Consider the following 14,378-nt stretch of genomic DNA (forward strand, 5'->3'; position numbering starts at 1 on the left):
GAAAAAACGTACCAAAATCATTTGACCTAAGAACTACCGAGAATCCCCGGAGCAGAAACAGCTGTTTTGCATACTGTTTGTAAAAAATTAATACTTTTGCTATTTGTTATGCTATTGTCTTGTATTACACACCAAAATGTCCAGAATGAAAATTGTATACACAGAAAAAGATTAGTCTGAAGTATAAAAAAATGTTTAACAGCATTAACACAATTTTAAAATATATGTATATAGATTTTTAGGCAAAAAAAGTGATTTTAAGATTTTTTAATTAAAAAATAAGAAATATTTTTATCATGGGCACCCACATTTTATTTTTCTAAATTTGGTTTTGTGTATGTACAAAAAAAATTATATTGATATCTCTAAAAATAAACTTTTTTTGAAATTTTTATATAAAAGTATGCGACTTGTAAAAACCTCTAGGCGTACAACACAAAAAACACTGATATTACCTAAATAAATAAATTAGTAAATAAATAAATAAAAAAATTAGTATTTTAATAAAATACATATAAATATGTATTAATACTCATAAAATAAGTATTTTACGATTTCAAATAAATATGTATTAAACGCATATACCATGGCGACGATATTACGTCGCCCGGGGATTCTCGCAACTTCATTGGCGACGATACATCGTCGCCGCGGGGATCTTCGCATATCTTCTCGGCGACGATATTTCGTCGCCTGGGGTTCAAAGGGTTAATGAACTGGGTTATATAGGTTAGATTATGTTATGTCTAGAATTTAGAGTTGTGACTGTACTTCACTTGATCTCTTGTGATTTCTAAATAAAAGCAAGTCAAATGAATATAAATCAAAATCAGTATTCACATCCAGTACGTAGAGTATTTTTAAAATCTGAAAATAACAGCTAATAACCGATTTCATAAGGGTTTACAAAAATATTAATTACTTTTCTCTCTCAATTTTTAGTATGTCGTTTTTCAAGAAACGTACAAAAAATTCTGTACCGTACCTATAAGAGTTTTTAATACTATCATTACTTTTTGAACAATGATAACTTTTTAATAAAGTGGAGAAAGCTTCAATTTTAATAAGAAAACGTGTTTTTTCCGTATTTTTTGTTATCACAATTCACAAAAAACAAATCAAATAGAGGGTTCGCCAGTGAAACGGGAAGATTGGAGATGGCCTTGACAGTTGGAACATGAGTGGTGGGGGTACTAGTGGCTGGCTCCTTTCTACCTGCGTGTCCCGCCATTTAGTTGAGATGGATTGTTGGATGGGTGCACATCGCGGCTACGCGGTTAAAGCATATTATACGAATGGTGAGTTTGGTGAAAACGGGACGTGCTTTTCGATGCCATTTCAAAATACCGCGCAACAGGCCTGTTCCTTCGGATAACACAATTTGTTTGTGGATAAACAACCTTGAACAAACTGGATCAACATCTAAAAAACAAGATGAGAGTGCAAAAACCGTTCGAACTCCTCAAAATATCGCTACTGTTCAACAGGCAATGCTCAGAAGTCCACGCCGATCTGCCACACAACATGCTCTACGCCTTGGAAGAACACGCTCACTTCAGTGAGAAGGATTCTTCATCAAGATTTAAATTTTCACCCATACAAAATACAGATTGTTGTTCTAGATTTTCTTATAATATAGAATATATTATACTTCATAAATCAATCAAAAGAAAATTAAGAAAATCTAGAACAACATTACTACCACTTCAAGATAATAAACAAGAATTCATCTGTACTACATACAGTAACATTTCAAATCAATTGCAGAAAATCTTTAAAAAGCATACAAACAAATCTATCACTTATAAAACAAACAAAAAATTATCACAAATATTAGGAAATCCCAAGGACAAAACCACATTCGAAAACAAATCAGAAATTTATGAAATTAAATGCAACGACTGTGATAAATTGTACATTGGCCAAACTAAAAGGAACATTAAGACACGATTCAAAGAACACTTTGCACATATAAAATATGGAAGAAATTAAAAATCTGCTGTGGCAAATCACTGTATTGAATCTGGACACACAATCACTAATAAAAATTTACGATTATTAAAAGAAGTTACAAACACAACACACTTAAATGCTTGGGAAACATTTTACATTAACATAAATCAAGAAAAACTTATCAATAACGAAGACGGACCAATTCAAAATTCAGTTTTACACTCATCACAATTTATTAAAAAATTAAAATTTAATTCTGATTAAATATTTTATACTGGCTAACCGTACATCCAAATTGTTTACCATATGTTACTATAAAATTAATTATTATTACAAAAATGTAAACATTTGATAATTTGTGAAGTGCCTGATGATGGAATCTTTGATTCAGAAAGGCCTTGCACAAAATAAAAAATTATATATTGGAAAATGTTGTATTCCTTTATCTAGTAATACTACAACAAATTATAATGTTTAATGCTTTTTTTAGAAAATACAACTTTTTATTAAGCAAACAATGAAAATTTGATGGATAAAGTTTAATTAGCTTTAGGATAAATGAAGAAGAGACTATTATTAGATGTCCCGTTTGCTAATTAACTAACCTAGTATGCCAGGATAGTTGCTATTCCGGCCAACCCCAAAAAGGTTAAAGAAATAAAAAGTATTAAAACGGCATCACCTTAATAACTTATAGTTTAGCAATTTATTATGCTTTCAATTGCAAACATTTTACAGTACTTTGATAATAAAAGGCCACTATTATACAACGCGCTACACTTGATAATTTAGATTAAGTTATCATAAATTTTACTGATAGTACCAAATTAAATTAAGGTTAACCTCTACGAGCACTCACATGATCTGAGCTTGAATTTAGGTACTATTTCAATGGATGTCTTTTCTATTTTTGCCAGAAGTGCGGGGCCACCACAATCTGCACTGATGGCCAGGATCATTTCCGATCCATACTTTACTGGGTCATTTCCGACCTCAGATCACGTACCAGAAAGTCAAACGTGATCTGATATCGAATAGTACCTCGATCATGTAATAGCTCGTAAAGGTTAACTTTTTCTATTAATAATATGTATGTATAATACATACACGATAATAGTATACCTACTTATATCATGTAATAACAAGTAGTATATAGGGACAGAGTATAAGAGTGGCCTCCGTACAATACCAAAGTACCCATTTTACAAATGTAATTGTGTATCTTGCAGTGTACCGAGAGAGAGGATGCTAGCCAAGAGCAGAGCAGGCCAGGGGAGCCTGTCCCAGTAGAGAGTCTCTATGCCGGTGAAGTACAGGGTGAGACATAAAGGCCACAGAAGAGAGGCATTGAGCAGCCCGATCAGAGAGAAGAATAGAGACACTTGCCCATAGCTGGCATCCCCTATCACTTTCTTGAAAAGTACCTGAAACAACAGAAATGTTCGTTATTTAAATGATCAGGTGTTTTAGATCTATGGTGCATCTACTTTTGTAATGTGAAGAGTGGCACCACTACTTTCTAACAAAAACTAACTTATTACGTGTTGAAAATTATTTTTGGACACCAAGACCACACATCTAAAGTGCCATCAACTTGAGTACCACAAATGAGAGAGCGTGGTAGTTAAATTTTTGTATAAACTTTTAACATGGGTTTTCCACATTTTTATTTTCTACTCTAAGATATCATATGTGGAATAATTATGTTGAATCATATATAAGGAACTTTGTGTCCCACAACAAAACTTAAGTAACAAAAATAACTTTATTTCAACCTCTGATTGCAGGTCAGCAGAATACACAGCAGTCAATTGTGCATCTTCCCCACTACAACAATGTTGTCACAGCCGAGTTCAAGTTGCCAGTTTGCCCTGAGTGCGGTCGCATAAACATGGCTGCGTTAATTGATTCTCCTGCCAAATGGTTACCCCATAGCAAGATCTGATGGTAGTACGTAGCAATAAGACAACATTACCTCAAATGTAGTACAAACTATTTTGGGGTGAGGAGCTCTAATTACTATTTTGAGGTTTCTACTGAATTGAGAAAAAGGAAATGGTTGTTCAAACATAAGCAATATAATCCAAAGCCATACATTATCAGTGAAAATTTACCTTGTACACAGCAGAGCCAGCAGCAGCTGATGCAGCGAGGACCACACCACTGAGTGTTGGACTGCCAGTGATACCATCCATGTACGCCAGTAGTGCTACCCCTGTGTCACACAGGATCACTGCCACTATCTGTGACAACATAACAAGGTTGTATCACACTTGAGCCTGTAGAGCCAGCAGCAGCTGATGTTGCTAGGACCACACCACTGAGTGTTGGCCTGCCAGTGATACCATCCATGTACGCCAGTAGTGCTACCCCTGTGTCACACAGGATCACTGCCACTATCTGTGACAACATAACAAGGTTGTATCACACTTGAGCCTGCAGAGCCAGCAGCAGCTGATGTTGCTAGGACCACACCACTGAGTGTTGGCCTGCCAGTGATACCATCCATGTACGCCAGTAGTGCTACCCCTGTGTCACACAGGATCACTGCCACTATCTGTGACGACATAACAAGATTGTATCACACTTGTGCCTACAGAGCCAGCAGCAGTTGATGTTGCTAGGACCACACCACTGAGTGTTGGACTGCCAGTGATACCACCATGTACGCCAGTAGTGCTACCCCTGTGTCACACAGGATCACTGCCACTATCTGTGACACATAACAAGGTTGTATCACACTTGTCCCTGTAGAGCCAGCAGCAGCTGATGTTGCTAGGACCACACCACTAAGTGTTGGACTGCCAGTGATACCATCCATGTACGCCAGTAGTGCTACCCCTGTGTCACACAGGATCACTGCCACTATCTGTGACACATAACAAGATTGTATCATACTTGAGCCTGTAGAGCCAGCAGCAGCTGATGTTGCTAGGACCACATCACTAAGTGTTGGACTGCCAGTGATACCATCCATGTACGCCAGTAGTGCCACCCCTGTGTCACACAGGATCACAGCTGCTATCTGTGACAACATAACAAGGTTGTATTACACTTGTGCCTGTAGAGCCAGCAGCAGCTGATGTTGCTAGGACCACACCACTGAGTGTTGGACTGCCAGTGATACCATCCATGTACGCCAGTAGTGCTACCCCTGTGTCACACAGGATCACTGCCACTATCTGTGACACATAACAAGATTGTATCATACTTGAGCCTGTAGAGCCAGCAGCAGCTGATGTTGCTAGGACCACACCACTAAGTGTTGGACTGCCAGTGATACCATCCATGTACGCCAGTAGTGCCACCCCTGTGTCACACAGGATCACTGCCACTATCTGTGACAACATAACAAGGTTGTATCACACTTGAGCCTGTAGAGCCAGGAGTAAATGATGTTGCTAGGACCACACCACTGAGTGTTGGACTGCCAGTGATACCATCCATGTACGCCAGTAGTGCTACCCCTGTGTCACACAGGATCACAGCTGCTATCTGTGACAACATAACAAGGTTGTATCACACTTGTGCCTGTAGAGCCAGCAGCAGCTGATGTTGCTAGGACCACACCACTGAGTGTTGGACTGCCAGTGATACCACCATGTACGCCAGTAGTGCTACCCCTGTGTCACACAGGATCACAGCTGCTATCTGTGACAACATAACAAGGTTGTATTACACTTGTGCCTGTAGAGCCAGCAGCAGCTGATGTTGCTAGGACCACACCACTGAGTGTTGGACTGCCAGTGATACCATCCATGTACGCCAGTAGTGCTACCCCTGTGTCACACAGGATCACAGCTGCTATCTGTGACAACATAACAAGATTGTATCACACTTGTGCCTGTAGAGCCAGCAGCAGCTGATGTTGCTAGGACCACACCACTGAGTGTTGGACTGCCAGTGATACCATGACTGTTAACAAATTACATAATTGATATTAATAAATAATCAATACAAGATGTCAGAGCCTCCAATCTTCCTTGTTTACTTCTGTGAATTCTTCGATGGTGTATAGTGGGTGGTCCACCAGGAAGTTGTGAAGACATCTTTTCAAGGCAGCTCCCTTGAGGTTTTTCACAGCTTGTGGCAGGAGGTTCCTCAGCTTCCTACCAATGTAGGATGGTTTTTCCTCGAAAAGTGATGTCCGATGTAGAGGTAGTGTGTAATTTCCTGCATGGCGTGTGTTATGTGTATGAAGGGTTTTTCCTGTTTGTACATGCAGTTGGTCAACGTGCAAAATTACTTCTTGTATGTAGAGTGCAGTAATTGTCATAATTCCCAAGGTTTTAAATGCTTGTCGGCAGCTTTGTTGGTGTTCGAGTTCCGCTAGGGTTCGGATAGCTTTTTTCTGCAGGAGTAGTACTCTGTTCAGGTTTCCTGCAGAGGATCCACCCCAAACAGCAAGTCCATACCTCACATGAGTTTCCACCAAAGCATAGTAAGCTGTTTTTGCTGCCTCCAAGTTGCCGATACATTTTATTCGGCGTACTACATATATACCAGTGCTGATTTTTTTGCAAACCTGGTTTACATGCTCAGTCCACGTAAGTTTGTGGTCAATAGTTACGCCAAGGAATTTGATATGGTCTTTTCTTGATACATCAAGTGGGTTAGGGATATGGTCCTTCCTCTTGCTGAAGTTGATGTGAACTGTCTTCGATGGATTCATGGCTAGATCATTCCTTCTGCAGTAATTGAGGGCTTTACTGAGAGAGCTTGTGGCACTTTCGTACACTCCTTCAGCAGAGTCATTCTTAATCAACAATGTTGTATCGTCTGCATACATCACACAAGTGGTATTGTGATCACGTATATAAGCTGGGAAGTCATTCACAAATAAGACAAAGAGAACTGGGCCCAAAACAGATCCTTGCGGTACTCCGCGGGTAACAGGTAGTGGATTGGATTGATGTGAAGTAGTTACACCATAAATGGTAGTTTGCAGCTCAACTATTTGAGATCGGCCTGTGAGGTAACTTACAAACCATTTGTTAGCTGTGTCTCTGATTCCTAATGATGTTAATTTCTTTGAGATGATGTCGTGGCCCAGGCAATCAAACGCCTTGCTGTAGTCAAGAAAGAGTGCAGATACGTATTGTTCTTTGTCTATTTGGTCAATAACATGTTCAACAAGGCTGATGATGGCAGAGCTGGTTGATTTTCCTTTCAAAAATCCATGTTGCTTTTCGGTTATCAGATTTTCTTGTTTTAGGTGAGCCATGAGTCTGTGTAGAGCTGTTTTTTCTATGATTTTTGAGAATGTTGAGATTAGAGAGATGGGACGGTAATTTTGGACTTCCAGTGTTGAACCTTTTTTATGTTTGGGGTATACTTTAGAGAGCTTAAGGGCTGTAGGGAACTCACCAAGGCTGAAGGACTTATTAATTATGCTGACTAAAGGCGGCATTAGCTCTTCAGAGCAGTGTTTTCACAATTTTAGAAGAATATTCATCCACTCCACTTGAAGATTTTGATTTTAGGGCATTTATGATGTTCCGTACTTCATTGATGCATGTTGGGGTTAGATATAGAGATTTATCAACATAGTTAAGTGGAGTTTCGTAATTTTCATTATCATCTGCGTCCCCTGGGGAGCAGTTATTCTGTTTCAGCGTCAATTCTGCTACTTCTGTGAAGAAGGTGTTAAAGTGGTCTGCAGTTTGTGTGGGGTTGTCCACATGTTTCCCATTCACTGAGAGACATATGTTTGGCTGTAGTTGATGTTTTCCTCTTCTTTCATTGTTTATGACATTCCAAAGAGCTTTACTTTTGTTGTCAGCTGAGTTGATGAAGTCAGCATTAGCATTTTTTCTTATTTCTCTAAGTTTTTTATCATAATTTTTCTTTTTTACCACCATATCTTCTTTGTCTTGGGTATTTCCTGTGGTCTCAAATTTGTGCAGGGCTTTTAGAAAGTCATTTTTAAGGTCTTTGGCCTCGTTGTCATAATACACATGTTTCCTTTTGTGTTTTTGACTACATTTTTTAGTAGGACAGGCAATGTCTAGCGTTGCTTGGAGAGTTCTATGAAATATGTTGTATGCTTGCTCTGCATCTGGGGCCATATAGACAGCATTCCAGTTTTTATTCATTAGGAGAGATTTTATCTGGTCTGTATTAGAATAACAAAAGTTTCTCTTGAGAATGATCTGTGGAGGGATGTTTACTCTCCAGTCATATATTTTTATAATTTGAGCAGTATGGTCAGAAAGTCCAGTTTCAAGTATGGCTGTGCCAATGTTGTCCTCGATTATGTTTGTGCATATGAAGTCAATTGAGGTGGCAGTGCTATGTGTGATACGTGTTGCAGGAAGTGGCAGTCTTCGGATGTTATGGGTGTGTAGTTCATCTTCTAGGATAGTGTTGTCTAGGGTTGTTTTCATCCTGTCGATGTTTATGTCTCCAGCAAGCATGATTGATTTACTGTGTGTTTGAGTATATTCTAAGATGTTGGATAAGGCATTTACACCGGTTCGCACATTCTCTTTGGGAGATCGATATACCCCAAGAATGTGTATGTATTTACCCATGGATTCAATTACTGCCATGGCTGCTTCACAGTTAAATTCTTGGCAGAGGTGGGATATGTCAGTTGCTGTTGTGCAGTTTTTGAGGGTTTCTTTGGCATATATGGCAACACCACCAAGCTTATGATTTTCTCTGCAGTATTCTGCTATGAGAAAGTACCCTTCAATTTTTGTATTCTCTATTTCTATTTTTTTCAGGCCATGTTCAGTAAGCACTAGTATATTGGGGTCAATGTCATTAAGAAGGTGGTTAAGTCTGTCTAATTTTTTGTCTAGTCCACGGATGTTTTGGTGTAGTATTTTTAGGTTACTTAGGTTTGTTTTAGATTTGAGTTTATAATATACCTGTTTTTGAATTTGATCTTTTTCTGTTGGGTTTGGTCTAAAAATTGGTGGTTGTTTTTTTTGGCTTGTATTTTCAGTTACTGTCGTCAGATGGGGTGATAAAGACTTTTCGTTAGTAGTGGTAAGTTCTTGTGTTGCCTTATAGTGCTCAATATACTTGTCGAAAAAGTCCTGGTATGTTTCATTGGGTGCTTTAAGTTTAGCTGTACAAGGTGGTGACTTATTAGATTTCTGAGCTGGTTTTTTGTAATCTTTAGACTCCGGCATTGTACAAATATTTTCTCTGTGAAACATGGCTTCCACTTCGATCACTTCAAAGTCTCCTTTGTCCCTTGGTATGCATGTGGGAATTGGTCGCTGTTTATCTGATATGGTTAGGACTGGGTTGTTGTAAGGTTCTTTGGGGTAGGTTGTTTGCTCTTTAATTTTTTGTACTTGTAAAGAGATACTAAATTTATTTTTGGAATTTCCATTAATCTTTTGTTTTTTTAAAGAGTTATGAGATTGGGTTACAGCTTCCCTTTTCTTTTGATTTGTTAGATTTTCTGCACGGTTTTGACTATCTAGGTTTAAACGGTTAAGTTTTTGCTCTAGAAGATAGTGATTATTTTTTAGTTGAACAATCTCTGTTACCAGTGGGGTTGATTCAGCTACTGAAAATGGTGGGGAGTCTGTTTGTGTACCAGCTTCTTCAAGAACCTTTTCTTGGGACATATTTTCTTGGGTTTTTAAACGTTTTTTTAAAATTAATATTTCTTTAGATAGCTCTTTAATCTTTTGTTCATAGTCATTTAGAACTTGTGCTTGTCGTCTATCGTGGTCTTCAAAGATTTGTTGTGTATCAATAAGTAGTTGCTTTTCTTTTCCAAGTTGCCTATCCATATCAGAAATTTTTTGTTGAAAATTTTCTACTCTTGAGAGATAAGTTTCTTCCTCTCGGCTGTAATCTTCAATTTTAGCCTCCATACTGTTTAGCAAGAAGTTTAACCTTCGATTGTCTTCTTTGAGGGCCTCGTTTTCTTTAAGCAGTGCTTTTCCCAATTTTGCTGCCATGATTAGACTGTCTTCCCCATTTTGCAGTTCACTTTCAATTGCTTTCTTCTAGCTCTGGTAGTGTACTTTCTAATATTGAGTCTTTACTAATATAGCCTTTTAGGGTTTTATTGGAGTTGCTCTCTGTTAGAGACTTATTACAAGATGGGTTTTTTAAAAAAAATGTCTCAGCTTCTTTCAATGCCTCATTAAATTTTTTGTTTTTGAAATTGTCTGTTTTTGGTTTTCCATGAATTAATTTGTATTCTGAATACAGACACATGTCATTTTGTTTGACATTTGCAGTGTTTTCATCTCCAAAGAATGTGACATTGTATTTGGTAGTTCTGTCAGTTTTTGTAACCCCTTTTATCACTGCCGGCCAGTAGGGATAGCCTTTTACCTTTGCAAATACCATAACTCCTACTTCATATAGAGCATTTGTGTCCGTGGCCATTTTATTGTTCAAAAATGAATATATGTTTTAAATGTAAAAAATGAAAAACTGTTTTTTATAACGAGGTTTGACAGACTCCTCGTGGTTAATGTTTTTTAAATGTCAAAATGGAAAACTGTTTTTAATAACGAGGTTTGACAGACTCCTCGTGGTTAATGTTTTTTAACATTAATTTGTTAACATTGTGACTCTATTACTGTTCTTGAAGAATATGTTAATAAAGAAATATGACTAAGTGTTGGACTGCCAGTGATACCATCCATGTACGCCAGTAGTGCCACCCCTGTGTCACACAGGATCACTGCCACTATCTGTGACAACATAACAAGATTGTATCACACTTGAGCCTGTAGAGCCAGCAGCAGCTGATGTTGCTAGGACCACACCACTGAGTGTTGGACTGCCAGTGATACCACCATGTACGCCAGTAGTGCTACCCCTGTGTCACACAGGATCACTGCCACTATCTGTGACAACATAACAAGATTGTATCACACTTGAGCCTGTAGAGCCAGCAGCAGCTGATGTTGCTAGGACCACACCACTGAGTGTTGGACTGCCAGTGATACCATCCATGTACGCCAGTAGTGCTACCCCTGTGTCACACAGGATCACTGCCACTATCTGTGACAACATAACAAGATTGTATCACACTTGAGCCTGCAGAGCCAGCAGCAGCTGATGTTGCTAGGACCACACCACTGAGTGTTGGACTGCCAGTGATACCATCCATGTACGCCAGTAGTGCTACCCCTGTGTCACACAGGATCACTGCCACTATCTGTGACACATAACAAGATTGTATCACACTTGAGCCTGCAGAGCCAGCAGCAGCTGATGTTGCTAGGACCACACCACTAAGTGTTGGACTGCCAGTGATACCACCATGTACGCCAGTAGTGCTACCCCTGTGTCACACAGGATCACTGCCACTATCTGTGACAACATAACAAGATTGTATCACACTTGAGCCTGTAGAGCCAGCAGCAGCTGATGTTGCTAGGACCACACCACTAAGTGTTGGACTGCCAGTGATACCATCCATGTACGCCAGTAGTGCTACCCCTGTGTCACACAGGATCACTGCCACTATCTGTGACAACATAACAAGACTGTCTGCAGAATATCTCAATAACAATTCAACCTACAGACTTTAATTTTTGTATAAACGTTCACTATGAAATGATAAAGATCGAGTACAATACATACACTACAGATTATACTAACTTCATCAAGACTTTTGGAAAAGACAATTAACTGTATATAGTTACAGACCAATCTTATCACTTTGCATTTAACAATACAACAGATTTTTTTTTATTTCATGTAGGGGTTATTTTTCGTATTTTAAGGTTCCCAAGGATCATTTTTAAATATTATGCTTATATCATAAATTTAAAATATTCTGAGTAGTTTGTAATTTTTCTCGTAAAGTTTGCCTGTATAAATTACTCTAGCTGGTAATGTTTATATAAAATAAAATTAATCTGAAAGTACACTTCTGGACATAAGAAATCTTCTAAATTTTCCGAATACAGCCCTTTTTAAGACTCCCAGATATATAATCCCCACTAACTTTTTTCGGCTACGCCACTGAATGTAAATAAATAAAACTCAAAATAGTTTCCGTAATGAAGAGAACATATGAATTGGCATTTTAGCACAGGGATGAAACTAACTCAAGAATGTTTACAGAATACTTTGTAGATCCTCACCCTGACTCCCACAAACTGCTCGTGCAGGATGACCCAGGAAAGTAGATAGACACAGGAGACGTTGGTAGCAAACAGAGCCATCACATCCGTAGCCAACAAGATCCTGAGGGAATGGATGTACATATAATTGGTTCCCACCCACAGCAGGCAAAAAAAAACAGCATCTTGTTAAAAAGCGACCTGAAAAATAAAAATACCATTTTACAAGTTAACTTACGCCAACTAACAGCCATTTATAATTCCTAAGTAAATAATAAGATATTAAATTATTCACAATTGTGTGATGGTACCTTATAAATAAATAAATAAACATGCCTTTTATTTCAAGCGATATCAGATACATCTGTTTTACATAATAACTCACACCAACATAATACACAATACATTTTAGACACTAAATTTATTTAAAACAGTTAAAAGTACAAAGTTAAAAGTATAAAACGTTCACTCCAGTGAAAAGAGGTGCTTCTTTAGCTGAAGTTTAAAATGGCGACCTTTAAGCAATTTAAGGTCACAAGGGAGACCGTTATACACTTGAAACCTTATGCTTATACTTCACAAAAGTAGTTAGTATACACTGTGTTAACTTCCTTCTTAAATTATTAAAACAAAACAACATAAGAGCCAAGATCGTAGCCAGGAGAAAATTTTTGGGGGATCCAGACAACTGATATTTTCCTGTAGTGGACAGAGAGTAAGGCCCCATTTTGTTCCTTAAAAAGTTCTTGACCTGTCTCTTTGATTAGAATGATCTTTCAGCAGTACACTCCAGTAATACTGAATTATTTAAATAATAATAATCATTTACAAAAAAGTAATTGAAAAAATTTGGGGAGTCAGGACTCCTTGGACCCCCTCGCTGGCTACATCCTTGGTAAGAGCTGATTTTAGTATAATGACCTGAGTTTTATCCTATCAGAACAATTAATCCTATAATAAACCTCATAACTTGTAAGCCCTTATTTATTAACCATTGAATAATTTGTCTCAGAATCGGATGTCTATTTTAAATATACGATTAATACACATTCAAAGGCTCTTTAGTCCTTTTTAAGTGTATACTTTTTTAACACGTAAGCAATAAAGAGCAAAAATATTAAATACCTATTTTATTTTAATATCGGTAACTAACAAAAATACCGTATAAAACTAAAAATTGATTTTATGTATACTAAATGTCTTAAAATAAGACATCTACCTTAACTCAGTGATAAAAAATAAGGTCATAAAAGTGTTTGTGGTTAAACATTGTTTTTATCAGTACATCATATACACACTTACAATTCCCCCACAAAAAAAAAAAAAAAAAAACAGGATTTAGCACAGAGTTCTAGACAACACATAAGTATTGACCAAAAATTAATAGTGACAGAGCATATACAAAGAAAAGCAGTTGTTTTCAGATATTTTTCAACTTCTAACTCACCTGCAGTGAACCCTTTTTCTCTGAAGCTCCTAACACTTTCTGCAAGAACGTCTCCACTTTTACATCGGTTTGTGGACAGGTGACAAAGCATATACAGGGGGAAGAACAGCACAGTCCAGTTCGTACAAAACCAAGTAGTAAAAAATGGAGCATTGTAAGTCATCACCTGAACAAAAATGGAGCATTGTAAGTTCTTACCTGAACAAAAACAAGTTGAGTCTTACAATTTTGTCATACTTTCAGAAATGATAAGTCAATGTCAATGATGAAGAATGAATTGATCAATCATCTGTCACTAGTCATCATTAATGGTGATGCTGAAAATATGAAAGAGAAGACCCAAAAAAGGTTGTTGGGGGCTATCAAAGTTTACTTACATTTTGCGTGAAGTAGAATAGTTTTGTATGAAGTACAAACTGAGAGGTAAATGGATATACCTTTTTTAATCAGTAACCAAAATTATACCACACCGGTATACAAAAATATATAACATGTACGAAACATGCCTTAATATAGTGATTGATTTGATTGTTCAGTTTAGCTCTAGTTCACATTCCTCTTAGTGCAGCGTCTGTAATATGACACTGTCGCAGCCTTGATCCTGGAATCTGGAGTCGTGTTCGTCTGAAGAGATAGAAAAAAAGTCGGAGACGAAGAAGCTCAAAATGAACTCTTTACATTGTTTTAAAATCAGAGACACCTAGACTAGAAAATATAGTGTAATCCAGGCGAAAACATTCTCATTACGTGACAATTGAGTGCACTACGATGCCTTATACATGATCTCTAAGTAAGGTGGAGCAACAAAAATTTCTACACAAAATACACATTTTTCTGGATCTCTTCAGACGAACATGATTCCAGATTCCAGAGTCAAGTCTGTGACAGCGTCATATTACAGACACTGCACTAAGAGGAAG

The 14,378-nt window shown here is 37.6% G+C and overlaps 1 protein-coding gene across 1 annotated transcript in view; it reads right to left on the reverse strand.

Annotated features, from left to right (window-relative positions):
- Window positions 1-14,378, reverse strand: part of LOC124363178 (putative thiamine transporter SLC35F3) — a 49,711-nt gene that overhangs the window by 21,992 nt on the left and 13,341 nt on the right. The window contains 5 exon segments of the mRNA XM_046818327.1: window positions 3,188-3,377; window positions 4,068-4,196; window positions 12,033-12,188; window positions 12,190-12,212; window positions 13,459-13,624. Of these exon segments, the coding sequence (XP_046674283.1) occupies window positions 3,188-3,377; window positions 4,068-4,196; window positions 12,033-12,188; window positions 12,190-12,212; window positions 13,459-13,624 (664 nt within the window).

Source organism: Homalodisca vitripennis, chromosome 5 (assembly GCF_021130785.1).
Source record: "Homalodisca vitripennis isolate AUS2020 chromosome 5, UT_GWSS_2.1, whole genome shotgun sequence".
Lineage (NCBI taxonomy): Eukaryota > Metazoa > Arthropoda > Insecta > Hemiptera > Cicadellidae > Homalodisca > Homalodisca vitripennis.